The sequence below is a fragment of the Sorex araneus genome, chromosome 8 (genome assembly GCF_027595985.1).
Source record: "Sorex araneus isolate mSorAra2 chromosome 8, mSorAra2.pri, whole genome shotgun sequence".
Lineage (NCBI taxonomy): Eukaryota > Metazoa > Chordata > Mammalia > Eulipotyphla > Soricidae > Sorex > Sorex araneus.
Genome location: NC_073309.1, coordinates 8,877,730 through 8,902,355, shown reverse-complemented (window position 1 = coordinate 8,902,355; position 24,626 = coordinate 8,877,730). Strand labels below are relative to the sequence as shown.

Sequence of the window (24,626 nt, the reverse complement as noted above, 5' to 3'; positions counted from 1 at the left end):
CTCAGAATTGAGCTTGCATATGACCCAGTAATTCTATTTTTGGGTATCTATCCCTGAGAGAGACAGAAAAAAGCGTTCATTCAAAAGAATATATGCGCACCATTATTCATTGTGGCACTCAATACAATAGCTAAGATTTGTAATCAACCTAGATGTCCAGCGACAGATAAGGAGATCATGAAGATGTATCTATACACAATGGAATACTACTCAGCTGTAAGGATTGATGAAATCATGCAATTCACAGCAACATGGATGGAACTGGAAGACATCTTAAATGAAATGAAATAAGGATAAACACAGGATGATATCACTTATATGTAGTACTTAGACTAACTGAATTAGGGACTGCAATGTTTTAAATGGGGAGGGTGCCCAGATCAATCTTGACCCCAGAGTATAGGGAAGGAAAGGGAAGAAAGAGTGGTGGGGAGGAGGATAAGAGAGATGAGAATCAGTGGGGGTCAGCTCAGGGGATTTAGGTATAAAGGTAACGTTAAGGAATGATAGAGCTAAATATCCAAACAACAGAGTCAACGACACTGAAATCAAGAGACTCAGACTTTAACAACTGAACTTAGAAAGGTGCTTCCCAAGAAGGCGGGCTGGAGATGGTAGTACAGTGAGGGAACCTGGGAACATTGGTGGAGGGAAGTTGATACTGGTGGTGGAATCGGCGCTGCAATATTGTATGTCTAAAACAAAACTATAAGTAGCTTTGTAAATCATGGTGCTTTAATAAATTTTTTAATTGCTAAGAACTGGTAGAGATAGCCTATTTATTTTTACTTTTGCTAGATGCATCTGATTTTTATATTGAAATATTAATAAAACTTTTTTATTGGGTGGATTGGTGGATCCAAAATAAGGACATTCATTTCTCAGAAAGGAGTTATTTTGGTATATCTTCATGGCAGTCAGTTCATAAGTGCACAGATATGTATTTGTGAATTTGTTATAATAAAATTATATAAATTGTCTAGCATTTATAAGAAGCTTATAAAATAAATCACCTTTACCGATGACTGTGTGTGAATTGAAGCAAATTCCACAAATGAACATTCATCATATATAATAGCAATGGAAGCCAAAGACATTATCACTGAATGTTTCTGCTAGCCTATTAACCTTTTGGATACTGGTGAATACAAAATCAATGACATATGAAATAGAATCTATTATATTCTAGTAAGACAAGCATGACTTAAAGATAACTTTTCTGCCATGTATAAATGACCACACTTGACAAAACTATCAAAAACCGCTTTTACAAGCTACAATATGGATGGCTTTCAAGTTCCTCATGTTATGGTAATACACTGCAAAAAATGGATGGACTGCAATTATTTATAAGGGATTCACTTTGTTAAGAGACTGTGGTCATAGCAAACAGCTCAGATGACACTTGAGTGAAAACATTACTTGGCTCAGATAACTGAAAAGTTCCTGGCTGGGATGTAAGGATATTGCCACCAGAACTCAGTTTCTTGGACTGCTTTCATTTGTGTGATTTTGTTCTCAGACAAGCTGTCCCCTCAGAGAGGCGAGATGGCTCCCAGACGCTTCAAACTCACATCTCACTTCTCATCAACCTTAATGAAAATAAAGCTTGGTCTCTTTTTTTCAGCTGTTCCAGTGAAGTTAGAATGTAGCCTATTGGCTCTGATCGCTTATATTTGGGTCACTTGCTTTGCCTGAACCAGTCTTCATGGCTAGGGGGTTGTAATTTGGAAATAAGATTCAAGAAATAAATGGGCATTTCCCTAAGAAAAACATATTTTTTATTCTTAGAATAGTCATAAGGAAAATGGATGCTGAATAGTAAATATCTTTATATATCTGTGAAATTGTTTTTTAAAAATGATGACATCTTGAAGACAAAAACACTTAACAGTGGCTCAGTGATCCAGCTGACCAAACAGCAACAAATATTGCATAACATACATATATATGTGTTTGTGTGTGTGTGTGTGTGTGTGTGTGTGTCTATGTGAGACAAATTAGGTCAGGTCTCCGATTCATGGAGCTCACTCTTTGGTGGAGAAAGCAGGCTATAAAATCTTGTAATTCAGTATGTGAAAAGACCAATTTTTATGAGAGTGCAGAATAAAAAGTTCTTCGGCAAATCCCTTAAACAGGTGCCCCAGCTTCATTGCGGGCAGATGTAGAGGGTTGAAGCAAAAGTCCTGGTAGAGCTCGGGGTGTGTTTACTACTGGATGTGAGTAGCCCTAGTGTTAAAACTTGCTTGCAGTCCCCAACAATATTGTTGCATTATGAACATTGCTTTGCATATTGTAGCACCATAGCACTGTCGTCCCATTGTTCATCCATTTGCTCGAGCAGGCACCAATAACGTCTCCATTGTGAGACTTGTTGTTACTATTTTTGGCATATAGAATACGCCATGGGTAGCTTGCCAGGCTCTGCCATTCGGGGTAGATACTCTCAGTAGCTTGCTGGGCTCTCCGAGAGGGATGGAGGAATCGAACCCGGGTCGGCTGTGTGCAAGGCAAACGCCCTATTTGCTGTGTTACCGCTCCAGCATATTGTAGGTACTCTATAATTTACTACATCGGAAAACAGTTGGATTAGCATGTGAGAAAAGTGATTTCAGAGCTGTAATTTTTATAGATTGTTGGTAGGAGTCATGAAAATAATGTGAATTGGGGCTCACATTCCCTGCAGCTGCAGCTCTCTCTGTCCCTTTGTCACTTCCTCCTGGGTACCCTGAATATAATTGGCTGCCGTTCTCCCTGCTTGTAGGTGGCCTGCAAGCTTCTATCATTTAGATAAACTCAAATATCTCATATTTTTCTACTGACAGGATTTCTGTTTAATAACTTTAAACCTTGGAAATATTACTTTTTTGCTATGCATCTCTATTTGCCTTGCCTTCGGCATGGGTCAAAGAAGAGACTTCTTTTTGAAATTTGTCTCCTTTTATCTACCTCAGATATTAATAATAAAGTCATACATCCTTGAATACGTATTATTTCAGAATGTATTTCAGGGCGGGGGTGGTGAGAGCAGAACCTATGTGAAACCTGTGAAATTGGAAGGAATGTAAGTTAAGGGAGATCAAAACCAAGATTCACTAGAGACAGTTAAAAATCAGAAGAGGGAGAAGAAGCAGGATTAGAAAAATGGACCTAGAATGGACCTAAAAATACTCAGAATGCCTAGAAACTCATTGATAGCAAGTAATGTTGTGCCTACTTGAGCATTTTCCTTAATATTTCTTTGACATTTTTCTGATAAAGTGATGTTTCGGGATAAGTAAGTGCTTATCAATATCCCAGAGTATATTTCTTTTACTGTAGCAGTAGTAAAGAAATAACTTTCCTATATTCCTATTTGCTGCATTGAATAGAATCTCCATCTTTCCACTTTAATTTTGAATTATAATCTTTGGGAATGATAACAGTTTGGGGTGAGGCTTGTTCTGGGGGACACACCTGGGTATGCTCAGGGCTTACTTCTGGCTCTGAGCTCAGGGATCAATCCTGGTGGGACTTGGAGGACCATATGGGATAGAAGAGATCATACGTATGTCAGCTGTGTGCCAGGAAAGTGCCTTACTGTACTATCTTTCAGGCCCTTGGTTAAATATTTTCTAAAGATAACACCAAGAATAATTGTATGCAAAGTGAAGTACACTTTTTATTATTCAAACATGTCATTTAAGCCTAAGGGGTGGTTGTGGTAGGTGGCTTCCAAGATGACTCACTGGGAGTCCCATTCCTGGCTCCTACACAGAATAGTTCTAATTGTTGTCACCAGGAGGTGTTGTGGAAATAATGGGGTATGATTTTGGATCACAAAAGACTTTGCTCCTTCTCCCATGATATCTTGGACGTGGCCAATCACAATGCCACGAGGACATGGGGATCTTTAAGAGATCTGGAGCTGAGGAGCTGAGGCATCTGGTCAACAGCCAGGATTAACTCATTCTTCTATGAGCAGCCATATTGAAAATGAAAATTTCAGCTTGAGTCAAGCCTTCAAGACTGCAGCCCTTGCTGCCATTTTTGACTGCAACCTGACAAGAGACCTCAGGCCATCTGGCTATGCTTCTTTTAATTTTTGAATCAAAGAAACTGTGAGAAATTTGGTATTTTCTTGGCGGTTGGTTTGTTTTTAGTCACTGATTTGCCCCCTCATTTCTCACAGTTTCTTGATGGTACAAAACCTGATCTTAATGAAAATGGGTACTGTCTCAAGGTTTCAGTTTGTAACTGATAACAGCACCTTCTGAGATGACAATTACTCCCTCAAACTATGGGAAAGTCTTTACAAATCAATCAGTTAAAATGTGGTAAAGACATGTGGTCTGCCACATTGTATGTATAAATATTAAATGCACTGTTAGGCATACAAGTGCTTTGAGATTTGTTTTTCATCTTACACATAGCTCACTTATTAGAAAAGGTTTTAATTGCTATGAGATTTAAACTGGGAACAAATAAGCCATTTTTTGCTTGACTTTTCTAGAAAGAAAGGAATGGGAAATGTGAAATAGGCAAAAGAAGGAATACCGATAAATTTTTGAGATATTTGGGTTGAAGGGAAAGTGAGAAGGGGCAAAGGGATCAGGAATGGGGTCTGACCTTGGTGATTGTGATCGTTATTTGGGTTCCATGCTGTTTCCTTTCATCATCTGGACCATTCATTTAATAGTGCACACAGTGAAGTTTAGCTTCACAATGAAGCAACCTTCTCAATACAACCTTCAATACTTTAAACTCAGCACCTTGAAGAGTTCTCACCGTGAGCAGAATTCAGTTCCCTGTAGAAAATGAATTTTCTCTGTAAGACTATCTGTTCTGATTTTTTTCTTGAAAAGGTAAATGCAATGTTGCAAATCTATAGAGGTAAATTTCATCCTGCCAGGTTCTCTTTCCTGAGAGTGAGCGGAAGCTGCAGTTTCCTGTCTTCCATCTGAGCAAAGATGTGTCTAGGCAAAGTTAATTAGCTTAGATTCTGTCGGTGGAAGCTCTAGAAAGAGCTGAAGATTAACATTTAAATTGAGGAAAACAAGACAAAATAGGCGAATTGTTTCCTTAAGAAATGATTTGGTCTAGTGAAAAAAAAAACACCTCTTTTAATAAGTACAAGATAATATTCAGTTCAGCAAGCTGAGTTTCTACCACATGCCAGCTACTCATGGTCCCTCCTGTCAGGAAGTTCACATTTGGGAGGAAAAGTCAGGTTTGTAAACAGATATTTGCAATAAGATGTATTTTATTCCTTAATAGAGATGTATGCAAACAACAGAATTGTTGGGTTTGTTTGTTTGTTTTTTAAGTGCATTAGGGAAAGGTTCGCTTTTAGGAACTCCTTCCAATGAGTTTTGCAGGTTGGAGTAGAAGTTTGCTATATGGATAGGAAGAGACACAGGAGAAGAAAAGATAAACCTCAACAAAGGTATAGGACTGTGAAACAGTCTGGCATATTTATGGAAAGTCATGGATTAGTTAAAAAATATGTGCATATGGCATTGTACTGCACACTGGGAATACAATGATAGAAAAGGCAAAGTTCCTATCCTCAAGTCCAGTGGTGGAAGGAAGTGAATGAATGAATGAGTGAAATGAGAGGAGTGAGCATGAAGACATGAGAGAACATAATGCAGGGCCAGCCTGGAGAACTCAGGAAGTTTCCTGAAAGAGGTGCCTTCAAGGTGCAGACAAGGGATAAGTAAGCTGTGGCAGCATGGCAGGAAAGGCATTCCAGGCAGCCTGCTTAAGCCAGGAGCTGTGTAAGCACCTCCATACATTGGGATCTACAAGTTGAACATATAAAGTGCAAGAAGGGCAGATTCCAGGTATGTCATCTGGAGAATTTACAGTGTTTCCAATGACAGAGTTGCACGCAGGGAAACACAGAGTCAATCTCTTGAGGAGAGAGATAGCTGTGTGGTTGTGACTTCAGAATCAAAGAGGATCAGTTAAGAAATTGCTGTGGGGGGCTGGAGCAATAGCACAGCGGGTAGGGCGTTTGCCTTGCACGTGGCTGACCCGGGGTTTGATTCCCAGCATCCCATATGGTCCCCCGAGCACCGCCAGGAGTAATTCCTGAGTGCATGAGCCAGGAGTAACCCCTGTGCATCGCCGGGTGTGACCCAAAAAGCAAAAAAAAAAAAAAAAAATTGCTGTGGCTATCCAGGCAAGAGTGGGAGTGACATTAACGGAGGAGGACTGTAGGGGTGAAAGGAACAGCTGGATTTGTGACAAGGAGGTAGACACACAGGTGAAACCTGGAACCAGAGTCACTGGTTTTTGTCACAGGTGGACGCTTCACAGCTGTGTGAGTGGGACAGGCTAGTGGTCTTCTCGGTGGCTTTATTGCTTTTTCTGTGACGTGGAAAGAATATATCTACCTTTAAGGTGGCTGTGAGGATTGAATTAATATCTGTCTGGCACATAGTAAGAGTTAAATAATATGCAATTTTAACCACAACACCCTAAAGGAGAGAGAAAGAGTAAAAGGGAATGCGCCTGCCACAGAAGCGGGATGGGGAGGTATGGGGGGGGTGGTAAAGGGATACTAGGAACATTGGTGGTGGAGAATGGGCACTGGTGGAGGGATGACTCCACTTCAGTTATGACTGAAACATAAGCACAAAAGTTTGTACGTCTGTAACGGTACCTCACGGTGATTCATTAAAAAAATAAATTAAAAAAGTAAATAATGTGCAATTTTAAGATTAAAGGGGAGAGAATTCATATATGACACCTGCATTTGGGGTGAGGGCAAGGACAGTTGTGTGATTATGATGCGTGTTACAGTAACGGAGGAAGCAGGTCTTGGGGTGATATACTGGGATTGAGTTTCCTGGACAACTGAGCAGAACCATCTTGTAGGTGGTTGGACCTACAAGATGGGTGGGTGTAGGAGAGAACAGTCGATGGACCCTGTGTTGGGGTTTTATTGCACACTGGGAAGACTGAAATCAGGCTGTTGACATTGCGAGACTGGAGGGCAGATGTAGACTGGAGAAGGAAGAGTGAAGGGCAGGGCTGAGCGAGAGTGAGCCAAGGAGAGCCACGTAATGAAAATGCAGGAGGTGGGAAGCAGCTACAGTGGAAGCAAGGAGAGGGGAGGGCAGACTGCTGGAAGGTGTGGCCGGTGGTCATAGGGAGGGAGGGGCCTCCCCCCCCCACTTCACCATAGTGTTTCTTAAGTATTAGTTTTACTTTAAATTTTTGACTATTGTATGACCCTTTCCCTGATAGCCCTTGCTTGCAATTTCTCACATGCTCTCACTCTAGTGCTCAGCTGGTTAATAATTGAATGAACAAGGCTGTTTTCTGACAACAGTCCCCGCTTTCTGGATATGCCATAATTGTGTTCTTACAGAATATGGAATCTACATTCTCCTTCCAGCCTGACTGATCGATAAGGGCTAGAGGCTTGATTTTGGTTTAGACTTTTGTTAAATAGTCTAGTTCAGTGGGCCACTTGTGATTACATCAGAGGCACAGAATGTGTCTGACTTCTACTCTTTCTATGTGAACATATTTTAGAGGTGTAGGTATTGTTAGTCTGTTTGAGCCATTATAAAATTATCCAGCAATATCTTTCCTAATGGCTTTAGTGTTAGTGGTTCTAGGGTTCATTAGGATTTGCAAAATGCTGATTATTTTTCAATGATTTCATCTTCATTTATTAGGTGAAATTCTTCTGCCATACCAGTCATTTATTGTATGGGGGCACGTTGCTGTGTGTGCTTGGGGGTTCACATAGTTTCCTTATTGCTACCCTAATCTTTTGTACATACCTTCACTTTTATTTTAATCTTAGGTCTACAGTTAAATACATGAAATGCTCATTTTTAACTTCGTTTGCTGAAGTTTCCCAGTACTTGGTTAAATGAAACTGCTTCTTCAGGAAGAGAACACTTCAGTAGTCCCTGAGTCTTTTTTCATACTGAAAACTCCCTCCCCCTCTGTAGCCTCAGTCGAAGGAGAGGTAGACTGTACAGAAGATTTTGCATATAAGCTTCATGTAAATCTTTGAAAAGTAACACTTTCAAAAACTTTTAAAGGTTTTGGAAAATGCTGCCCTGTGGATTTTTGCATTTTGGTAGGATGCTCTTCCAAAATCTGGTGATACCTGTCTCTCTTGGTCTTTGTATGTTATTTTATCTTTTTTTTAGCCTAGAGACTAAAAGGACTTTTAATATATATTTTAAGATCTTATAGTTACCTAAAATAGAACTAATTAATTCCTCCTTTCCTTCCCTCCCTCTTTCCTTCCACCTTCCTTTCTTTTCCTCTTTCTTTCTTCTTTCTTATCTTTTATTTTAGAAGTTGTTTCTCTGATCTTTTTATGTTTCTCTTAGGAGTTTTGGTGCTTCAGTGAGACTTTTTGCATCTTTATTCAATTTTATTCAATTCTGTTTTCCTTTATGTACCATTTTCCCTTCTGTTTTGGTTTGTCTTGTGGATGTTTTAATGATTTGAGGTTGTTTTCTAAACATTATATCAAGTATTTAAATAACATAGCCCACTATTACCCAATATAAGTATTCCTATTCAGTCATAGATAAACCCCCAAAGTCTTAAGGGGCCTGCTAGAAGTTTTAAGGAAGGATAAATAAAATGGAGACGCCATTTTTCTTTGGTTTGAATATTACATGACTCTGTAAAGCCTAGTTTATGACTATAAATGTTAAAACTTTTCCAGAGATGTTCTCTTTTCCACCTTTCTTGATACCTTGACACAATCCTCCCAGCTAGCCAGGCCTGACGTCTTATGTGTATTCAGTTTCCAGGGTAGATGTCACGAGAGAGAATAGTTAAATAATCAGATAAAGGAGCAAGTTGTGAAGTGTATTTATTGCATAGTGTTTATTCCTCTTGGAAGAAGATTAAAGTATCAAAGTATAGGCACTGCAAATATTTCCACATCTTCTCTGAGTTTTTTCCAGAGTCAGAAAGCTTGTTTAAAGGGGATCTAAACTCTGGTATAAAGTTGCAAGCTGTTGATGTGTGCTGAAGTTCACTATTTTCTAAGCTATGTTGTATTTGAAAACACTTAAAAATGGTGGCTTGTGTTCAGGAATTAACAATTTGTTCTAAAGCTTTTTTTTTTTAATTTAGAGAAGGAGACAAAATAACTGAAAATGACAAGTAGATTGGAGCATTCTAAGGGAGCAGTTCAAATGGAGATGGTCACAATGCCTAAAAAGACCCCCAAAAAGATTTTGACACCCCGGAATCCAAGGCTGGTCCCAGAAGAGGAAGTAAACAGAATGGTAATGTATTGGAGAATTTCACTGGGGCATGTCCAATACTTCCTCCTCAAGAGATGGACAGTTGCTACATAGCATTGTCAGACTATTGGAGAACTGCTAACAGATAACACCAGTGTATCTAACATGGTAGTTTGCTCCAGGGCACAGTTACCCCCTAAAGGCCAAGAATTTCTGCAAATTACAAATTACATGCATCACAGTCGTGAGTTGAATTGCTTGAGCTAATCAGCAGGAATAAGATTATTTAAGAAAACTAGTAGGGCTTCTAAATATTAGATGGAATCTTATGTAATTATCATTTGTTTGTTTGGGGGGCTACACTGGCAGTAATCAGGGCTTATTCCTGGCTCTGTGCTCTGGGATCACTCCTGGTGGGACTCTGGAGACCATATGAGGTGCCAGCAATTGACCCTGGGTGGGATGCATGCCCTGTCTGCTGTTCTATATCATTTCAGCCCCCATAATTGCCATTTGGGAAGTTTAAAAACAATCCAAAAGTAGAATTTCATAGAGTTTAATCTAAATGCTCTATGTTTATAAGGCAACAGTGATTCATATTTATATATTTGTCAAATGGAGAATATTAATATGGTATTTAAGTAAAAGTGCTTTTTTCTTTACAACAAAAGAATATATAATAGGGCTGGAGTGATAGCACAGCGGGTAGGGCATGTGCCTTTCATGTGGCCTACCCGGGTTCGATTCCCAGCATCCCATATGGTCCCCCAAGCACCGCCAGGAGTAATTCCTGAGTGCAAAAGCCAGGAGTAACCCCTGAGCATAGCCGGATGCGACCCAAAAAGCAAAATATATATACATATATATATATATAATAAATTACTACAATTGCTGAGAATTAAATTATACACTACATACTTTAGAAAAATGGCAAGTTACAGTGCCAGAGATGGTATTTACTACTTGCAATTTTTTCCTTCAAATTATCTTTTAATTAGAAAAATGAATTTCTCAATTTTTTTGTGGTGGCTATTTTGTTGGTTATATTTAAAATAATTCTAAATGAATTTGAGAATTTATTATTTTTACTTTGAGCTACAATATAGCTGACATCTCTTAACATTTTGGTCTTTGAATCTGGCTCCAATCAAAAAGAACTTGAGAACCCAAGTTGGATTCTGTCACAGAAATTAATTTTGGTAGAAAATTTGAAGAGCATTGATTTTAACCTAAGGCAAAATGAACCAGTTAAATTCTGTACCTTTGCCTGTTTGAAAAGTCTTGGCACATACTTAAACATTATTTTGCTGCCAGTGGTCATAACTTCTTTGCATGTAAAGTAGGTCCCGGAGCAATGAGAACATTCCAGAATAACAATAACTCAATGACAGTGATTGGTCCCAGTTAACTAAATCCCTGTTGGGTTAGTTTTACTAAAACCATATTATACTTCTTTCTAGTATTTGAAAGGATTAAAGCATTTTGTGTTCATATGTGGGTCAGTCAATATGACAGACCACTAGGTCTATGGCTGGCTTACAGCTCTTTTAAAACAAAGATCAAATGTGCTCTTAATGTTTTCTAAGAAGCTCAGACGTATTCCTTTTAGTAGGTATGCTTTGCAGATCTTTCACATTTTAAGAACTTCACTTTACTTTTACAATATGATGGCTAGATATCTATAAAAACATTGCTTGCATATTGTAACATCACTTAGGAAATAGAAATATTTCAGACTCCTTAGCTATATGATACTTATAAGTTATTTTAGAAATTTAGAGTTTCATGCTCAGATCTCTCTTCTGAGCACAAACATTAAACCCTTTGGACATATTCCTGTGCAGTTTCCTGCTTCCCCCATTACATATTCCTTTATGTCACTTCTTCAAAATCTCAGGGAAACAGCAGGAACATGTCATTTCAAATTACTGTGCAAAGAGATAAAAAAAAGTGCATTCTCTTGTATTATATAGTAATTTTAAATATTTTATAAAGGAACTTAGTGGTTTTCCAGAATTATCTTGGAAGGTGCAAAACACAAATTATTCATTATTAGCACTCATGAAGACACATTTTCAGTATAACCACGTATGAATCTTTTGTGTCTATTGTTTTAAAATCTAGTTGACACCCTCAGAATTCCTGAAAGAAATGTCCCTGACCACGGAGCAGAGATTGGCCAAAACACATTTCATGTGCCGACCACAGATCATTGAGCTCTTAGATATGGAGGAGACAACCCATCAAAAGGTAGTTGCTTTCTGTTACCTTTATGTATAAAGTAGCATTCTAGAACAACAGCTAAGTCAGTTATTATTTCTAGGCTGGTAATATCTTACTGGATTTGTTTTATATATTCTTTTTCCCCCATGTTGATCTTGATCTGTGGGATGTGTATATGAGTATAATTGTACAAGTTCCTAAGGGGTGTGTGTGTATTACTTTGGGCCATGCTCGGCAGTATGAGGGGCTTACTTCTGGCTCTGTGCTCAGGGATAGCTCTTGCTGGTACCCAGGGTGGTGGGTATATGTGGTGCCAGGAACAGAACCTGGGTTGGTTGCACGCAAGACAAGAGCTCTAACTCCTTTACTATCTCTCCAGCCTCCCTCTTGATTAACCGTATTCCTTTCTTAGCTAATTTCTGTATAGCATTATTTAGATGTTAGGGATAATTAAAAAATTATATTCACGAAGTCCAATTAAATTATCTTCTCAAAGGAATAAGAAATCTTTTCTGATGTGATTACTAGAAAGGATGAGGGCGAAATTGTTTATTAAAGTAGACGTTTGTTGTCTATTTTGGCTCATTTCCAAAAAATAAATGTATTCTTTTAGCCTGTAGAGAATAGTCATTTTAACATAAGCCATATGTTTTAGGCTATAGAACTACGTTTGTAAATTAAGTTCTTGTTTCCTATGAATTAATAAGTTTCACTCTTTATGCATCAGTTATGATATGAAAAGGGTTGTGTGTGTGTTGTTCTTCCACCCCCACCTCTACCTTGCTATTCCTAAGAGTGTTTTTGATTTATTTCTACAGGAGGAATGGTTCCTTGAGTTTTTCCCCCATCTCAGCCTTGCCTAGCATTTACTGCTCTTCAGGGCTTTGGTAGCCTTAGTTGTTTCTTCTCTTCCCCACAGTTGAGGGTTAGAAACTGGACCTTTTCCGAAGCTGCATAACTTAATTAATAGCAATTAGCTCCTTTTTGTGAATATAAATAAAACCAGACTGTACAATTTTTTCTATGTGTGCTTCTTCTACTGTATTTGAACTCCTTTAAAGGAAGCAGGGGATCACTATACCTTTTATGTTTCAACTCTTTGTTTCTTCTCAACTCAGTTGACAAGTTTTTATTTTCAGGAGCTTACTTGTCTTTTAGTTGGGTTACAGTCATTCTCTAACAAATGCTTAATGATACTGTATTTATTTAGTTTTATATATTTGATATTATTTGTCAATACTTTTATACAGAACTACAGGGGGTTTTTTGGTATTTATTTGTACATTTTCCCCATAAGAGACTTACATGCATTTTCCTCCCTCCATTCTGGCTTGTATGGTGATATAGACAGACTTCTGAAAACAGCTTAATTTTCCACCATTAGGTACTTTAATTTTTTTGACTTATCTCCCTTGTGAGTTGTGTTCTTACTTAATATTGAATAATTTTATTAGAATAGAATTAAATGTTTCCTTAGAAACGTTGTGTCTCCATTTCTTTCTAGAAATTTTCCTTTGAATTATCAAATATTTTTTCAAGCCATCTTGGTTCTTTTTAGGAGCACCAATTGTGAACATGCCAGATCTTTTTTTTTTCTCTTCTTTCTTAAAATTCCCCCTATTCTTGTTGTTGCTACTGTTCTGGACACACACGCAGTGCTCAAGGCCTACTCCCAGCACAGTGATCAAGGACCATTATTTTCTCTAACTTCTGCTTTATTATAACTGCACTCACCAGACTATATCCTATGTCCCTTATTTTGCATTTTGTGTATCTTTTTCTTTGGCATATCCAATACGCCACTGGTAGCTTGCCAGGCTCTTTCATGCGGACTAGATACTCTCGGTAGCTTGCCAGGCTCTCCGAGAGGGGCAGATGAATCGAACACGGGTCGGCCGCGTGAAAGGCGTGAAAGGTGAACGCCCTACTGCTGTGCTATCGCTCCAGCCCGTGGTGTATTGGATATGCCAAAGACAGTAACAATAAATCTCACAATGAGAGTCGTTACTGGTGCTGCTCGAACAAATCGATGAGCAACGGGATGACAGTGACGGGTGACAGTGACAGTGTCTTTTTCTTAAAATTAACTCCTGCTTGACTAGGCAGATTGGGGTTTTTTATTGTTCTGTCTTTAAGCACTTATATCCCAGTTGCCAGATCTTTTGTCCTGTCCCCATCCTCAATTCATTGGTTATTACCTTGTCCTATTAGTTGCCTCCTAGTTTCATGCCATGACACCTCATTCAGTCTTCATCTGTTCTTCACTGTAAAAAATTACAAGATGTACACGCGCAGGAGGGTGCAATGCGATGTGTGTTGTGTTCTGTTGTTCGTGGGCTCTTGGGGGGGTTCTCTTGCACATGCACCGCTCAAGTTCGGTGCTCTCGAGCCGCTGTGTATGAACCAGATTGGGATGGCTCTTCCTTGTGCTCTGCTTCTGTGTGTGCCACTGTGATCTTTTCTGTCTATCTCTGTCTCTGTTTCTGTAGTCTCTCCTCTGGTCTCTTCCGACCTCTCTCTGTCTCTGTTTCTGTGTCTTCTCTCAGCTTCTGTGTCTTCTCCTGTGCCTTCTCTGCTACTTCTGTCTTGCCTCTGTCTGTGTCCTGCTGCCTCTTCTTCTGTCTCTGCTGTCTCCGCTGTCTCCTCTGTCTCCCCTTCTGTTTCTGCTGTCTTCTTCGCTTCTGTCTTCCCCCTACTTCTGTTAAAGTCTTAGTTATATAGCAGTCACATAGGGCGGTAACACAAAGGTGGGTTGAACATTAACAAATCAACAAAGAAGGGTAAGGCCATTTCTCCAGGAGATTAACAAAATCTCATCTAAGGAGATTACTCCAGATTACTAGTAGATCTTCTCAAGTGTGGGATCCAAACAAGGGTGTGTCAGGGTGTGCCCCTTTCTTCCTTCCTCAGCTAGTAATCCGCTTAAATAGTTATAGTAAATCTACTTCTAATATTTCTAGCAATGTCATTCTACATGAACATAGTAAGAGATATATCAGACTTAAAGTTTGGTTCTTCCTGAGGATATTCACTATATATGGTATCTAGCCAGTGGAATATATTCACTATATTCCAGACCACAGTCCTCAGGCCAGGTTAGTCTTCCTAACCCCAGCAGGGTCCTAGTCTTGTCATTACTTTTGGATCATGACAGCATTTGTCTATGACCATGCTCTTCCACCAGCAGTGGAAGAGTTCCTTTTCCCCTACATCCTCACCAACTCTGGTTGTTTTAATTTGGTATCAGATGACACCTCATTATTGTCTTAATTTGCATTTCCTTGATGATCAATATGATACAGAGTATTTTTTTCCTTATGCCTTTTGGCCGGCATTTATATGTCGTCTTTAAGGAAGTTGCTATTCTTTTCTTACTAAACTCCCATCCTGCCGTTCTTCAAATGCTTAAAGATAGTCCCTCCCTAGTAAAATAGTACATGTACTATTCCTCTGCAGGAATAGGAATGCTCTCCTAGAACTATGCTTACTTGGAATTTTCTTAGTGAGGCCAACCCTTGGCTCCTTGTCTGCAGGCTGCCCATCCCCATTGCTCTACTGCTCCTGTTTCTCTACCTATTACTACCTCATCTCTGCCTGATTTCAGATTTCCTTCGTCTTTCTATTTCCCTGTGAGTGGCCTTCACTGGCCTTGCTCATTACAGGATGCTCAGTCTATAGAAAAATTTAAACTCAATTATTATTTACTTAAGGAATATATAAATTTTTCACCTCTTCTGATTTCTTGTATCTTCTGTGCATTCCTGAATATTTGTTTTGTCCTCACTGGTTTTCTTCATTTATGTTCTTTGAATTTATGTTGGAATGGTAGAGTTAAGATTTTCATTGCTTTGGGCTGGGAAGATAGCTAGGCTATCTAGAAGATAGCTAGAGCTCAGAGCCTTGGGGATCAGTACCACAGGGTCCCCAAAGCACTGCTGGGAGTGGTCTGAGAAGTGCCTCCAAACAAAAAGTCTACTTCTGTATCTTGGCAGTACTTTTCTGATAAATATTTATCTGCCACTTTTTTCCCCATCTTCCCTCTCTCTCTCTCTCTCTCTCTCTCTCTCTCTCTCTCTCTGCTTCTCTATCTGTCTCTCTCTCTGTATGTGTGTCTTTCCCTCCTCACCCCTCTCATATTTTTGTACAGACACTGAATTGATTAATTAATTATTTTGATTATTGTTACCACTCATCTCCGGAAGAAAGAAAGGAGGGATTTCTTCCTGGACCTCCTGCATGCAGACAGTTAATGCAGAAGCAGAACCCAGGGGTATTGCAGAGCCACAGGACTTATCTGTGGCTCTCAGCACAGCCCATTATGAAAGAAGAAGGGAGGAAAGGGGAGGAGAGAGGAGGAGAGAGAGAAAGTGAGTGAGAGAGAGAGGACAGAGAGAGAGAGGAGAGACTGTGTGTGTAAGGGGGATGAGAGAAAGGGAAAGGGAATTTACTTCTCCCTGAGTTTTGACTGTAGGGAGTTATGACTCAGAGCCCCCCTCAGTGACAGATTGCTTCCTATAAATATACATCCTAGTGTCTGTCAGTTCACCCCTGCTTTCCATATTTCATGGTGCCACTAGGCATCTAGGAAATTTCTTGTTGTTACTCTTTGATTTCAACACGTACAACCTGCTTTGTAGATCTGTGTGATGCAAGTCTCATCTGAAGTTCTTGCTAGACATTTTCCCCCAGTCCTGATTACTTGTGGCAAAAGTGGGAGGGGAACAAGGAGCCCAAATTGCCAGGTACAAGCCACACAGAATTCACCCTGAATTCTAGGTATCTTTTCTGCAAAAGTCCATTCTCCCCATCCTGCACTAGAACTCCTGCTTTATTGAATAGGTAACAAGTATCCATAGAGGCAGGGGTTTGTGGGGGACCGTTCATACTCTTGAAGATGGCTAGATACCATCTCTCAACCACAATGTCTAAATTATTATGTATTTTTAAAGTCTCAATATCCAGTGGAATAAGACTATTTGCTCCTCGCTTTTCCTAACCCCACTTCCCTTTCCTTACTGCAGTGGCATGGCGTTGCACCCTTCAGGCAGTGCTCGCACACTTGTGTGTGAAACAGTGATGATTACCTGTCTGTCATGGCACTGGGGATTGACAGTGTCATGAGAACTGTGCTCAGCATGTGGCCAGGGCAGGGTTGATGAGACCAGCAGCCTGATGCCAGTGAGGCTCTGTTCTTGAGCCGTTCTTGAGCTCTGTTCTTGAGCTCTGCTCTGGAATGAAAAACCTTTCTTGCCATTTTTCTTTGTAAGGGCTGACATCATGTTCAGGGGCTGCACCCTGATTCTCAGTAGTTGTGACTGGTGATGCCATATATGGTGCTAGGGATTAAACCTGGCCCCCATGCATGCAAAGGATGTGCTTTGATCTACCTCACAACCTTTTATTTATTTTTTTAAAAAAGAAACAATTTTTTAATTGAATCATTGTGAGATAGACCCTTACGAAGCTGCTCGTGATTAAGTTTCAGTCATAAAATATTCCAACACCCATCCCTCTACCAGTGTACATTTCCCAGCATCATTGTCCCCAGGTTCTTTCCTATCTCTCCCCACCCCCACCCCCCAGTCTATCAGTTTCCCCAGGTTCCCTCCCATCACCCCCTGCCCCCATCCCCCAGCCTGCCTCTATGTCAGATGCTTTTCTTTTCTTCTCTCTCTCTCTGCATCTGTCTCTGTCTCTGTTTCTCTCTCTCTCCCTCACAACCTTTTGTCTATTTTTGTACTTTGTATTTCCATATACATTTAGAGGCAAATGGATGCATTACACAACCTGATTTCAAAATATCTTACAAAGTAATAGTAATTAAAATGGAATGGTATTGAAAGTCAAACAGACACACAAACCAATAGAATGGGATAGAGAGCTCAGAAATAAACCCACATATTGTATGGACAACAAAGATAGGCTCTGTTAGGGTGGAGCAGATCTCTGCCCACGGGAGGCGCGGAGGAACAGGCCGAGACAACTCTTTCTGCAACAGCAAGGGGATTTATTCAGACCAGCATGCTGGGGCTCTCACTCAGCTCTCACTCCTATGCAGAGGAGGGTTAGAGAGAGAGAAAGAGAGCCCCGTACACAGAGATCAGGCTCTTTTTATACACCTTAGTAAATAAGATTACTTTGATCATTATTCCCATTTTTCTCATTTTTCCAAGGTTACTTTGAGCAACATCCTCATTTTTGGGGACCAAGGGGGGTCATCAGTGACATTCTGCTTTGCTAGAGTAAATTTCGCCATATGTCCGTGCCTTTCCTGGACATTACCAGGCATCTGGGCAGTTTCATTTCCTGAAACAGGTCCTTGTTTTGTGTAGCTTAGATCATACTGCAAGGTATTGTTTCACAGAGAGTGATCAAGCAAGTTAGTAAGTTACAAAAAGCAATCAAGCAAGTTAGCAAAACATTTGCTGCTACATGGCCCAAACCGTTCAGCTCAAGAGACCCAAAGTATACTATACAGAAAGGGAATTTTCTGGACAAAGGAAAACATTGTTTATTGTTTCTTCAATAAACAATGCTGGTGAAACTGCCAGCCACACAAAGGAGAAGAAGCAGGAGAAAGAGTGAAAAAGGAAGAAGAAGTAGTAGCAGCTAATATCTATTTAAAACCATGCATACAAATTAATCAAAATGAATGAACTATTTGGATATAAACCAAAACAGTAAAATAAGTGTAAACTCCAGGAGTTAAACAAAGTTTTGTCTAGGGAAAGTCACAATTTTGTTTCTTTTTCATCAATTTCTAATGTAAAACAGCCTGAGTTTCAAGATAAAGCCAACATCATCCTGTTATGGTAATCCTTTGTGTATGTTGCTTTCAGTTCACTCGTCATCTGTGTGCCTTGTGTATGTATGTTTCAATGGTTCATGGGTAAGATTGGCTTATAATAGTTTTCTTTCCTAATGTTATTTTTGGAAATAAATGTCAGATATTTGCAAGTTATCCTAGCATCATAAATTAAACTTGGATTCTTTATTTTATTTTTCTTTCCTTTGGGAGACTTTCTATAATATTTGAGCACACTCTTAAAATGTGTAAGTAAAAAACCTTTCATGGAGAATTTACATCTTAAAATTTCTCTCAATAACATAAAGCTATTAGTGTTTTTCTTCTTGTGCTATAGGAATTTGTGCACTTATTTATATAATGTCCATTTATTCTCTTTTTACTTAGTTTCTATAGCACCAATCCTACTTTCTTTCATTATATTGGCTTTGTGTTTATTTCTGTCTCTTGTGTTTTTAAATTACACTCACTGCTAGGAATTTTGGGTCTTATACTTAATTATTTAATCCACGTTTAGTTGTTTTGTTTTCATGTGGCTTAAATTATAGGGTTTTTGGCTTTTTTTTTTAGGTCTTAGAATATTATTTCCCTATTTTAACTTTTGTGGATTATCTTGAGACATCAGCTATCTGTCTGAGCCTTAGAACTTTTACCTTTCCCCGCCTTGGATTTTTAAATAATTTTTTGATCTTTACTTTCAATTATGTACTAAGTACATTGGGGGGGCACACCCAGCAGTGCTCAGGACTTACTCCTGGCTCTGTGCTCAGGGCTCACTCCTGGAAGGCTTGAGGTGTGCTGGAAATCAAACCCAGTTCAACCAAATGCAAAGCAAGCACCATATATGCTGTACTATCTTTCTGGCCCTGTAGGTTTCTTTTCTTAAATTCCTGCTTGAATTTATGAGACTTTTTGCATCTATATCCTTGATACCGAACACTTAAAAATTTTTGTTGTTGTTTTTGGGCCATACTTGGCAGTGCTCAGAGGTGCCCTGGCTCTGCACTCAGAAATTACCCCTGGAGGTACTTTCTGATATAAATTTATCAAATGTTGTCTCAACACAAATATTTTTGTTATGAAACTTCAATTATTCCTTTCTCGGAGTTTTTGATTTATTATAATATATACATATTTATATGTAACTATTCTATATTGCCTATCATTATTATTAGTTATGAATATTTTGTCTTACCAATTTCCTAGTCAACTAATTCTTCAGGTATAGTTATTCTGCTATTATATGCACATATTAAATCCTTAATTTAAGCTGCTATAGTTTTATGATTTACATTTGATTGATTTTTCTTAATTTATTAAAACACCGTGATTGATTGTTTTTTCTTAATTTATTAAAGCATCATGATTTGCAAAGCTATTCATTGTCGAGTTTTAGACATACAGTGTTTCAGCACCAATCTCACCACCAGAATCAATTTCCCTCCACCAATGTTCCCAGGTCTCTTCCATTACCCCCCACCACCCCCGCCTGCTCTCTTGAAAGGCGCTTTTTTAAGGTCTGTTGCTAAAGTTTGGGTCTCATGATTTCAGTGCTGTTGACTCTGGCTTGGATATTTAGCTCTATCATTCCTTAACACCACCGATGTGCCTAACCCCCCCTTACCCCACTCCCCCTAACCCCATTGCTTCTCATCTGACTCTTCTCCCCTTCCCCTCCATTCTATCTCTTTCCTTCTCCCTATTCTCTGGGCCCAAGGGTTATCTAGTCATCCCACTTTAAGCCATCGCATTCTCTCTTCCAGTTATTCTAAATACTACCTATATTTAGGGGCATTAGGGGACATTGGTGGTAGGAAATATGCCCTACTCATTTTTATTTTTTTATTTTTTATTTTTTTTTATTTTTTTTTTTTTTGCTTTTTGGGTCACACCCGGCGATGTACAGGGGTTACTCCTGGCTCTGCACTCAGGAATTACCCCTGGCCGTGCTCAGGGGACCATATGGGATGCTGGGATTTGAACCCGGGTTGGCCGCGTGCAAGGCAAACGCCCTACCCGCTGTGCTATCTCTCCAGCCCCCCTACTCATTTTTAAACTTTCAAATTCTTAATGTTTTTGGAACTTTTTTCTTTCTTTTTTTTTGGGGGGGCACACCCAAGGCTTATGGCTTCCTCCTGGCTCTGCGTTCAGGGATCATTACTGGAGGGGCTCAGGGGACCATATGGGGTGCTGGGGCACAAACCAGAGTTTGCAACATGCAAGACAGCTGCATGAATCACTGTACTATTTCTCCAGCCCCAGAAGTTTTTTCTAATCATTATGAAGTTTGATAATTGAAATGTTAGTATGAAATGCTCAAACCCTGTGAGTGGTGCTCTCTTCCTCCAGGGAGGATGTTTCTACTTCTGCTGGAACCCTGTGAGCATCAACAGCGCAGACTTGCCTTTTCAGTTTCCTTTCAAGGACTGAAGCCTGTGTCCCAGGATTATCATGACTCTGTGGTGCAGCCCTTTGTGGTGTGGCCCTGCTGCCCTTTCAGGGATGTGGACAGGGTCCTAGTACCTGCTCTAGCGACTGCATCAGGCCACTACAGACTGTGTGCCTGCAAACACTGCTGTTCCACTTCCCACACCTCTGTAGCGAGGACGGCTCAAGTGCGTGAACTGGGTTGCAACCCTGATGGACGTTATAGAGGAGTGTTTCTTTCCTTGCCTTTTTTAGTCTTTAGAGTAAATACTTATAGAGGAGAAAGTAGTCTGGTTCTAATCCCACTTCAAGGAAGATGCCGTCTTGTTTTCTCTTATCCATTCTACCTTCCATCCCAGTTATTTGTGTTCTCCTGGATTCTGGGATGGTATCTCTTTATTAGCATGTTTGATATTGAGTACCTTATGCACATATTTATTGATACAACTTGAAGGTTATTTTTACAGGGCAGGGTGTTCAAATGACTTTATTCATATTTATTGGGAATAGAAGCCGAGGGTTGCTGCTTTTTTAATCCTGTAGCTTTTACTCTGAGGACCAACATTTCTACTTTCCTTAGTGTTAAGAAAGTTGGTGACAATAATTTTCTAATTATAGCAATTAATTTTATAGTAATTATCTCTCTTGAGTGTTTATTATGCTCTCGGTTTTAATATTCATAGACATGTATAGTTATTTATTTTGCCACTTTGTGACTGTGTGATGAACTCTTTCCACTATAGTTTTCAAAAATCGACCTGGATCAGGCACTCTTCCAGCCCTTTCCATCAGAAATCATCTTTCAAAACTACATGCCCTGTGAAGTCTATGAGGTTCCCCTGATTTTAAGGAACAACGACACAGTGAGTATCTTCACTGTATGGATGCAGCCTTCCTTGGATTTATAAAAATAGGTTAAATAAAAAGGGATCTTATGGATACTTATTTCCATTCTATCATAGGCTTAGAAAAATGTGTGGGAAAAGCCCTTTGCACAAGCATTCTTTTAAGAAGGGGGATTGGGCTGCTCCCAGCAATACACAAAGGCAGTGAACCCTGGTGGGTTCATGTCCGGAATAGAATTGGGGTCGCACCATGCACTCCAAAGGCCTTAACCCACTTTGGCTCCCCTTTGGCTAAGCTGTGTTGGATTTTTATTGCTCTGTGGTCAGCCCTGGGGCAGTGCCAACAACAGCAGTTTCTCTCATGGCTCTGAATTTCTGTTGATTGAAGAGTTGGCTGGATGAATGTAGTGGTATTCCATCATGAGGCCAGATGGGCCAGGTTTCATGAAGCACGGGGCAGCTCTGTTCATGTCTGTCTGTCTGCAGAGTCCCATGTCTTCAGCTGAAGGAGTCAGCTCTGCTCAGGTGGATCATAGTTGTTGACTTCATGCTTCTTTATCCTTCAAATTTTATTTGAAAATGAATATAGATCCCTTCCATTTTTATTTTTATTTTTGGGGCACCCAGAGGTGCTCAGGGCTTACTCCTGTCTTTGTGCTCAGGTATAATTCCTGGAGGTGCTCAGAGGGCCACATAGGGTGCTGGGGATTGAACTCAGGATGGTTGCTTACAAGGCAAATATCCTACCTACAGGGCTATCTCTCCGGCCCCAGATTCCTTCCTTTTATATCTCCCCCATATACTTTAGTGGCCTTTAGATTTCACTTGAGTTTTCTCCCACTGTCCGTACCTTGTCCCTTGAGGGTGGTGACTGAGGATGTCCTCGCCATCCATTTGCTTTTCATGTTAGAGATCAATTAGGTTTTATTCCAAGGAAAGGTATCAAGTGCCCTGAAAATTACCTTGGTACCTAACGGGCATGAACAAGAGAATTCCACACATCCAGGTCAGTGTACAGTGTGGCCAAGCGTGCAAGTACAGGCAGGGTGTGGGGAGCTGCCGGACTCGAGGTGGGGAGACAGGTCAGAATCTGTGCAAGACCTCAGATTGTGGAGACATGTTCTAGAAGAGGCAGAAATAGGAAGCAAGTGAAGGCTCTGCGAGAAACCAGGCCACTGGAGCAGTACAGGGGCTCTTGAATGAGTCAGTCAGGTCTGCAGAGTTCAGGGGCGGGCCTAGGGACAGCATGGAGATGCTGGAGAAAATGGCATATTTAATTCCTTGTGGCTGGAGTGTCAGCAAAGAAGCTCCTGGGGCAGAAGGTAAAAGAGTTTACAGGGAGAAGAAATTCTTCCAAGGCATCCGGGCTTAAGTCCCTGCAAAGACCATGTGAGGATCAAGTGTGTTTCCTGGAAGTGGATGGTCTGAGGCTATGGTGCAGGAAAGTGTAGTTTTTGTTGTTGATCTAGTTATTAGTGTTGCTGGCATTGCCCCAGTTTTGAACACACAGCTATGCTCTGGCTAAATGTATTCCCAGCCAGCTTGCCTGGTGTCATAGAGCATGTTATAAATGACACCGGGGTGCCCATGACCAGCGGGCCATTCCCTTCCTACCAGACTCTCTTTCATTTCTCTGCCCTCCCTGCCTCCACTCTGAAAGTTCGAATTCTCTCTGTGTTTTTCTGTCCCTTCCTCACCTGGGCTTCAGCGTTCAGAGATGGGACAGTTCTTTTATTCCTTACTTTTCATTTGAGACTTCTCAAATGAATTACAGTTAACTTTCATGAGTTCTTTTTGTTTCTTAAGACAAAACCCTGCCTTTGAGCGTCCACCCCTGACCAGCTCTTTCACACTGCCTTTCCTTTCCTTCTGGTGGGGTGGGCAAGGCTGGCATCAGCCTGGGGAACATTGTGCCCCTCCCTTTGTCCTTACCTCATGGTGGTGGTTACTTAGGACAATCCTGTGGGAAGAATGAGGTCTTGGGCTGATGCTTGGATCTCAGTCTTTTGCTTGGTGAAGCTTTACCACATGGGGCCCCCTGTTTCTTCAACCACAGTGTGGGAGGCTCGAGAAGGCGCAAGACCACGTGAGGATTAAGAGCGTTTTAATGGATGCCATGTGCCGTGGATGGTCTGAAGCCACAAAACGGGAAAGTGGAATTTCTTCTCAGAGCCTTCTCCTGCACTGGGAATTTCAGCTTAACTCACCAGCGGATTGGTTTTAGATGATTAAGCAGTTAGTCCTTGGCAATAGTTGTTTTGAAATAAAAAGAGCAAAGACGTGTAATCCCAACAATTAATTATAGTATTGGTGAAAAAAATTTAACTAAAATACATGGGTTGGTTACTTTGTGTCAGACACTGGGATCAAGGTAATGATTGAGTACAGCCTCTCTCTTCCTGTTGAGGAAACAAGGGCAAGGGTAGGATGGGGGTTCCATAAACTGCAAAGCCTGTGTGGCCCTGGCTTCTGGTTCTTGGACCCAGAGCCCATCTCTACCCATGGCTTCTCCTGCAGATTCCAAGGATGGTGAAAGTGGTTGAGGAGAGCTCGCCTTACTTTAAAGTCATCAGCCCCAAAGATGTCGGCCACAAGGTAGCTCCTGGAGTGCCATCCACATTCAGAATCCTCTTCACGCCAGAGGAGAACAAGGTAACAGCATTGATGGGCGTTTATTGGTTGAATACTGTCACCAGCAGTTTGTGATTCTGAATCTTCACAAAGCTGGTGGTGGGATTCGCTATGCTGTTGTGGGGAGGGTATTGGTGGTGCTGATGGTGTGGAGAATCTGCTTGTTTTTATTGGTGGTGGTGGAGGGCTGTCTCCCCACTCAGGATGGGGGAAAGAATTGTCAAACAGTGTTGAAGGCCAAACTGAGCTGTCAACAGTTGGGCCATAAAGATACCTCTTCGAAGCTGCCTCAGCTTACTGATCTTTCACTGTCTAGTTAGAATAGGGTTTCCCAAGTGGGCAATGCAGGGCTCCCACCCCCACCCCAGGTGCTGGAACAATCTTGGGAGGCAGGAGTAGACTCAGATGCAACTGGAGGCAGGCCTCTGTCTTTGCTTGCTAAAGGGGATTGCCAGGGGGTGCTGAGTGATTTCTTTC

At 40.5% G+C, this 24,626-nt stretch overlaps 2 protein-coding genes across 2 annotated transcripts in view; both read left to right on the top strand.

Moving 5' to 3' along the window:
* Nucleotides 1–24,626, top strand: part of HYDIN (HYDIN axonemal central pair apparatus protein) — a 273,502-nt gene that overhangs the window by 17,748 nt on the left and 231,128 nt on the right. The window contains exons 2-5 of the mRNA XM_055145713.1: nucleotides 9,106–9,260; nucleotides 11,343–11,468; nucleotides 21,417–21,536; nucleotides 24,036–24,170. Coding sequence (XP_055001688.1) covers nucleotides 9,129–9,260; nucleotides 11,343–11,468; nucleotides 21,417–21,536; nucleotides 24,036–24,170 — 513 coding nt within the window. The 5' untranslated portion in view covers nucleotides 9,106–9,128. The remainder of the gene's footprint in view (nucleotides 1–9,105; nucleotides 9,261–11,342; nucleotides 11,469–21,416; nucleotides 21,537–24,035; nucleotides 24,171–24,626) is intronic.
* Nucleotides 1–24,626, top strand: part of CMTR2 (cap methyltransferase 2) — a 95,562-nt gene that overhangs the window by 51,651 nt on the left and 19,285 nt on the right. The gene's annotated exons all lie outside the window — the stretch shown is intronic.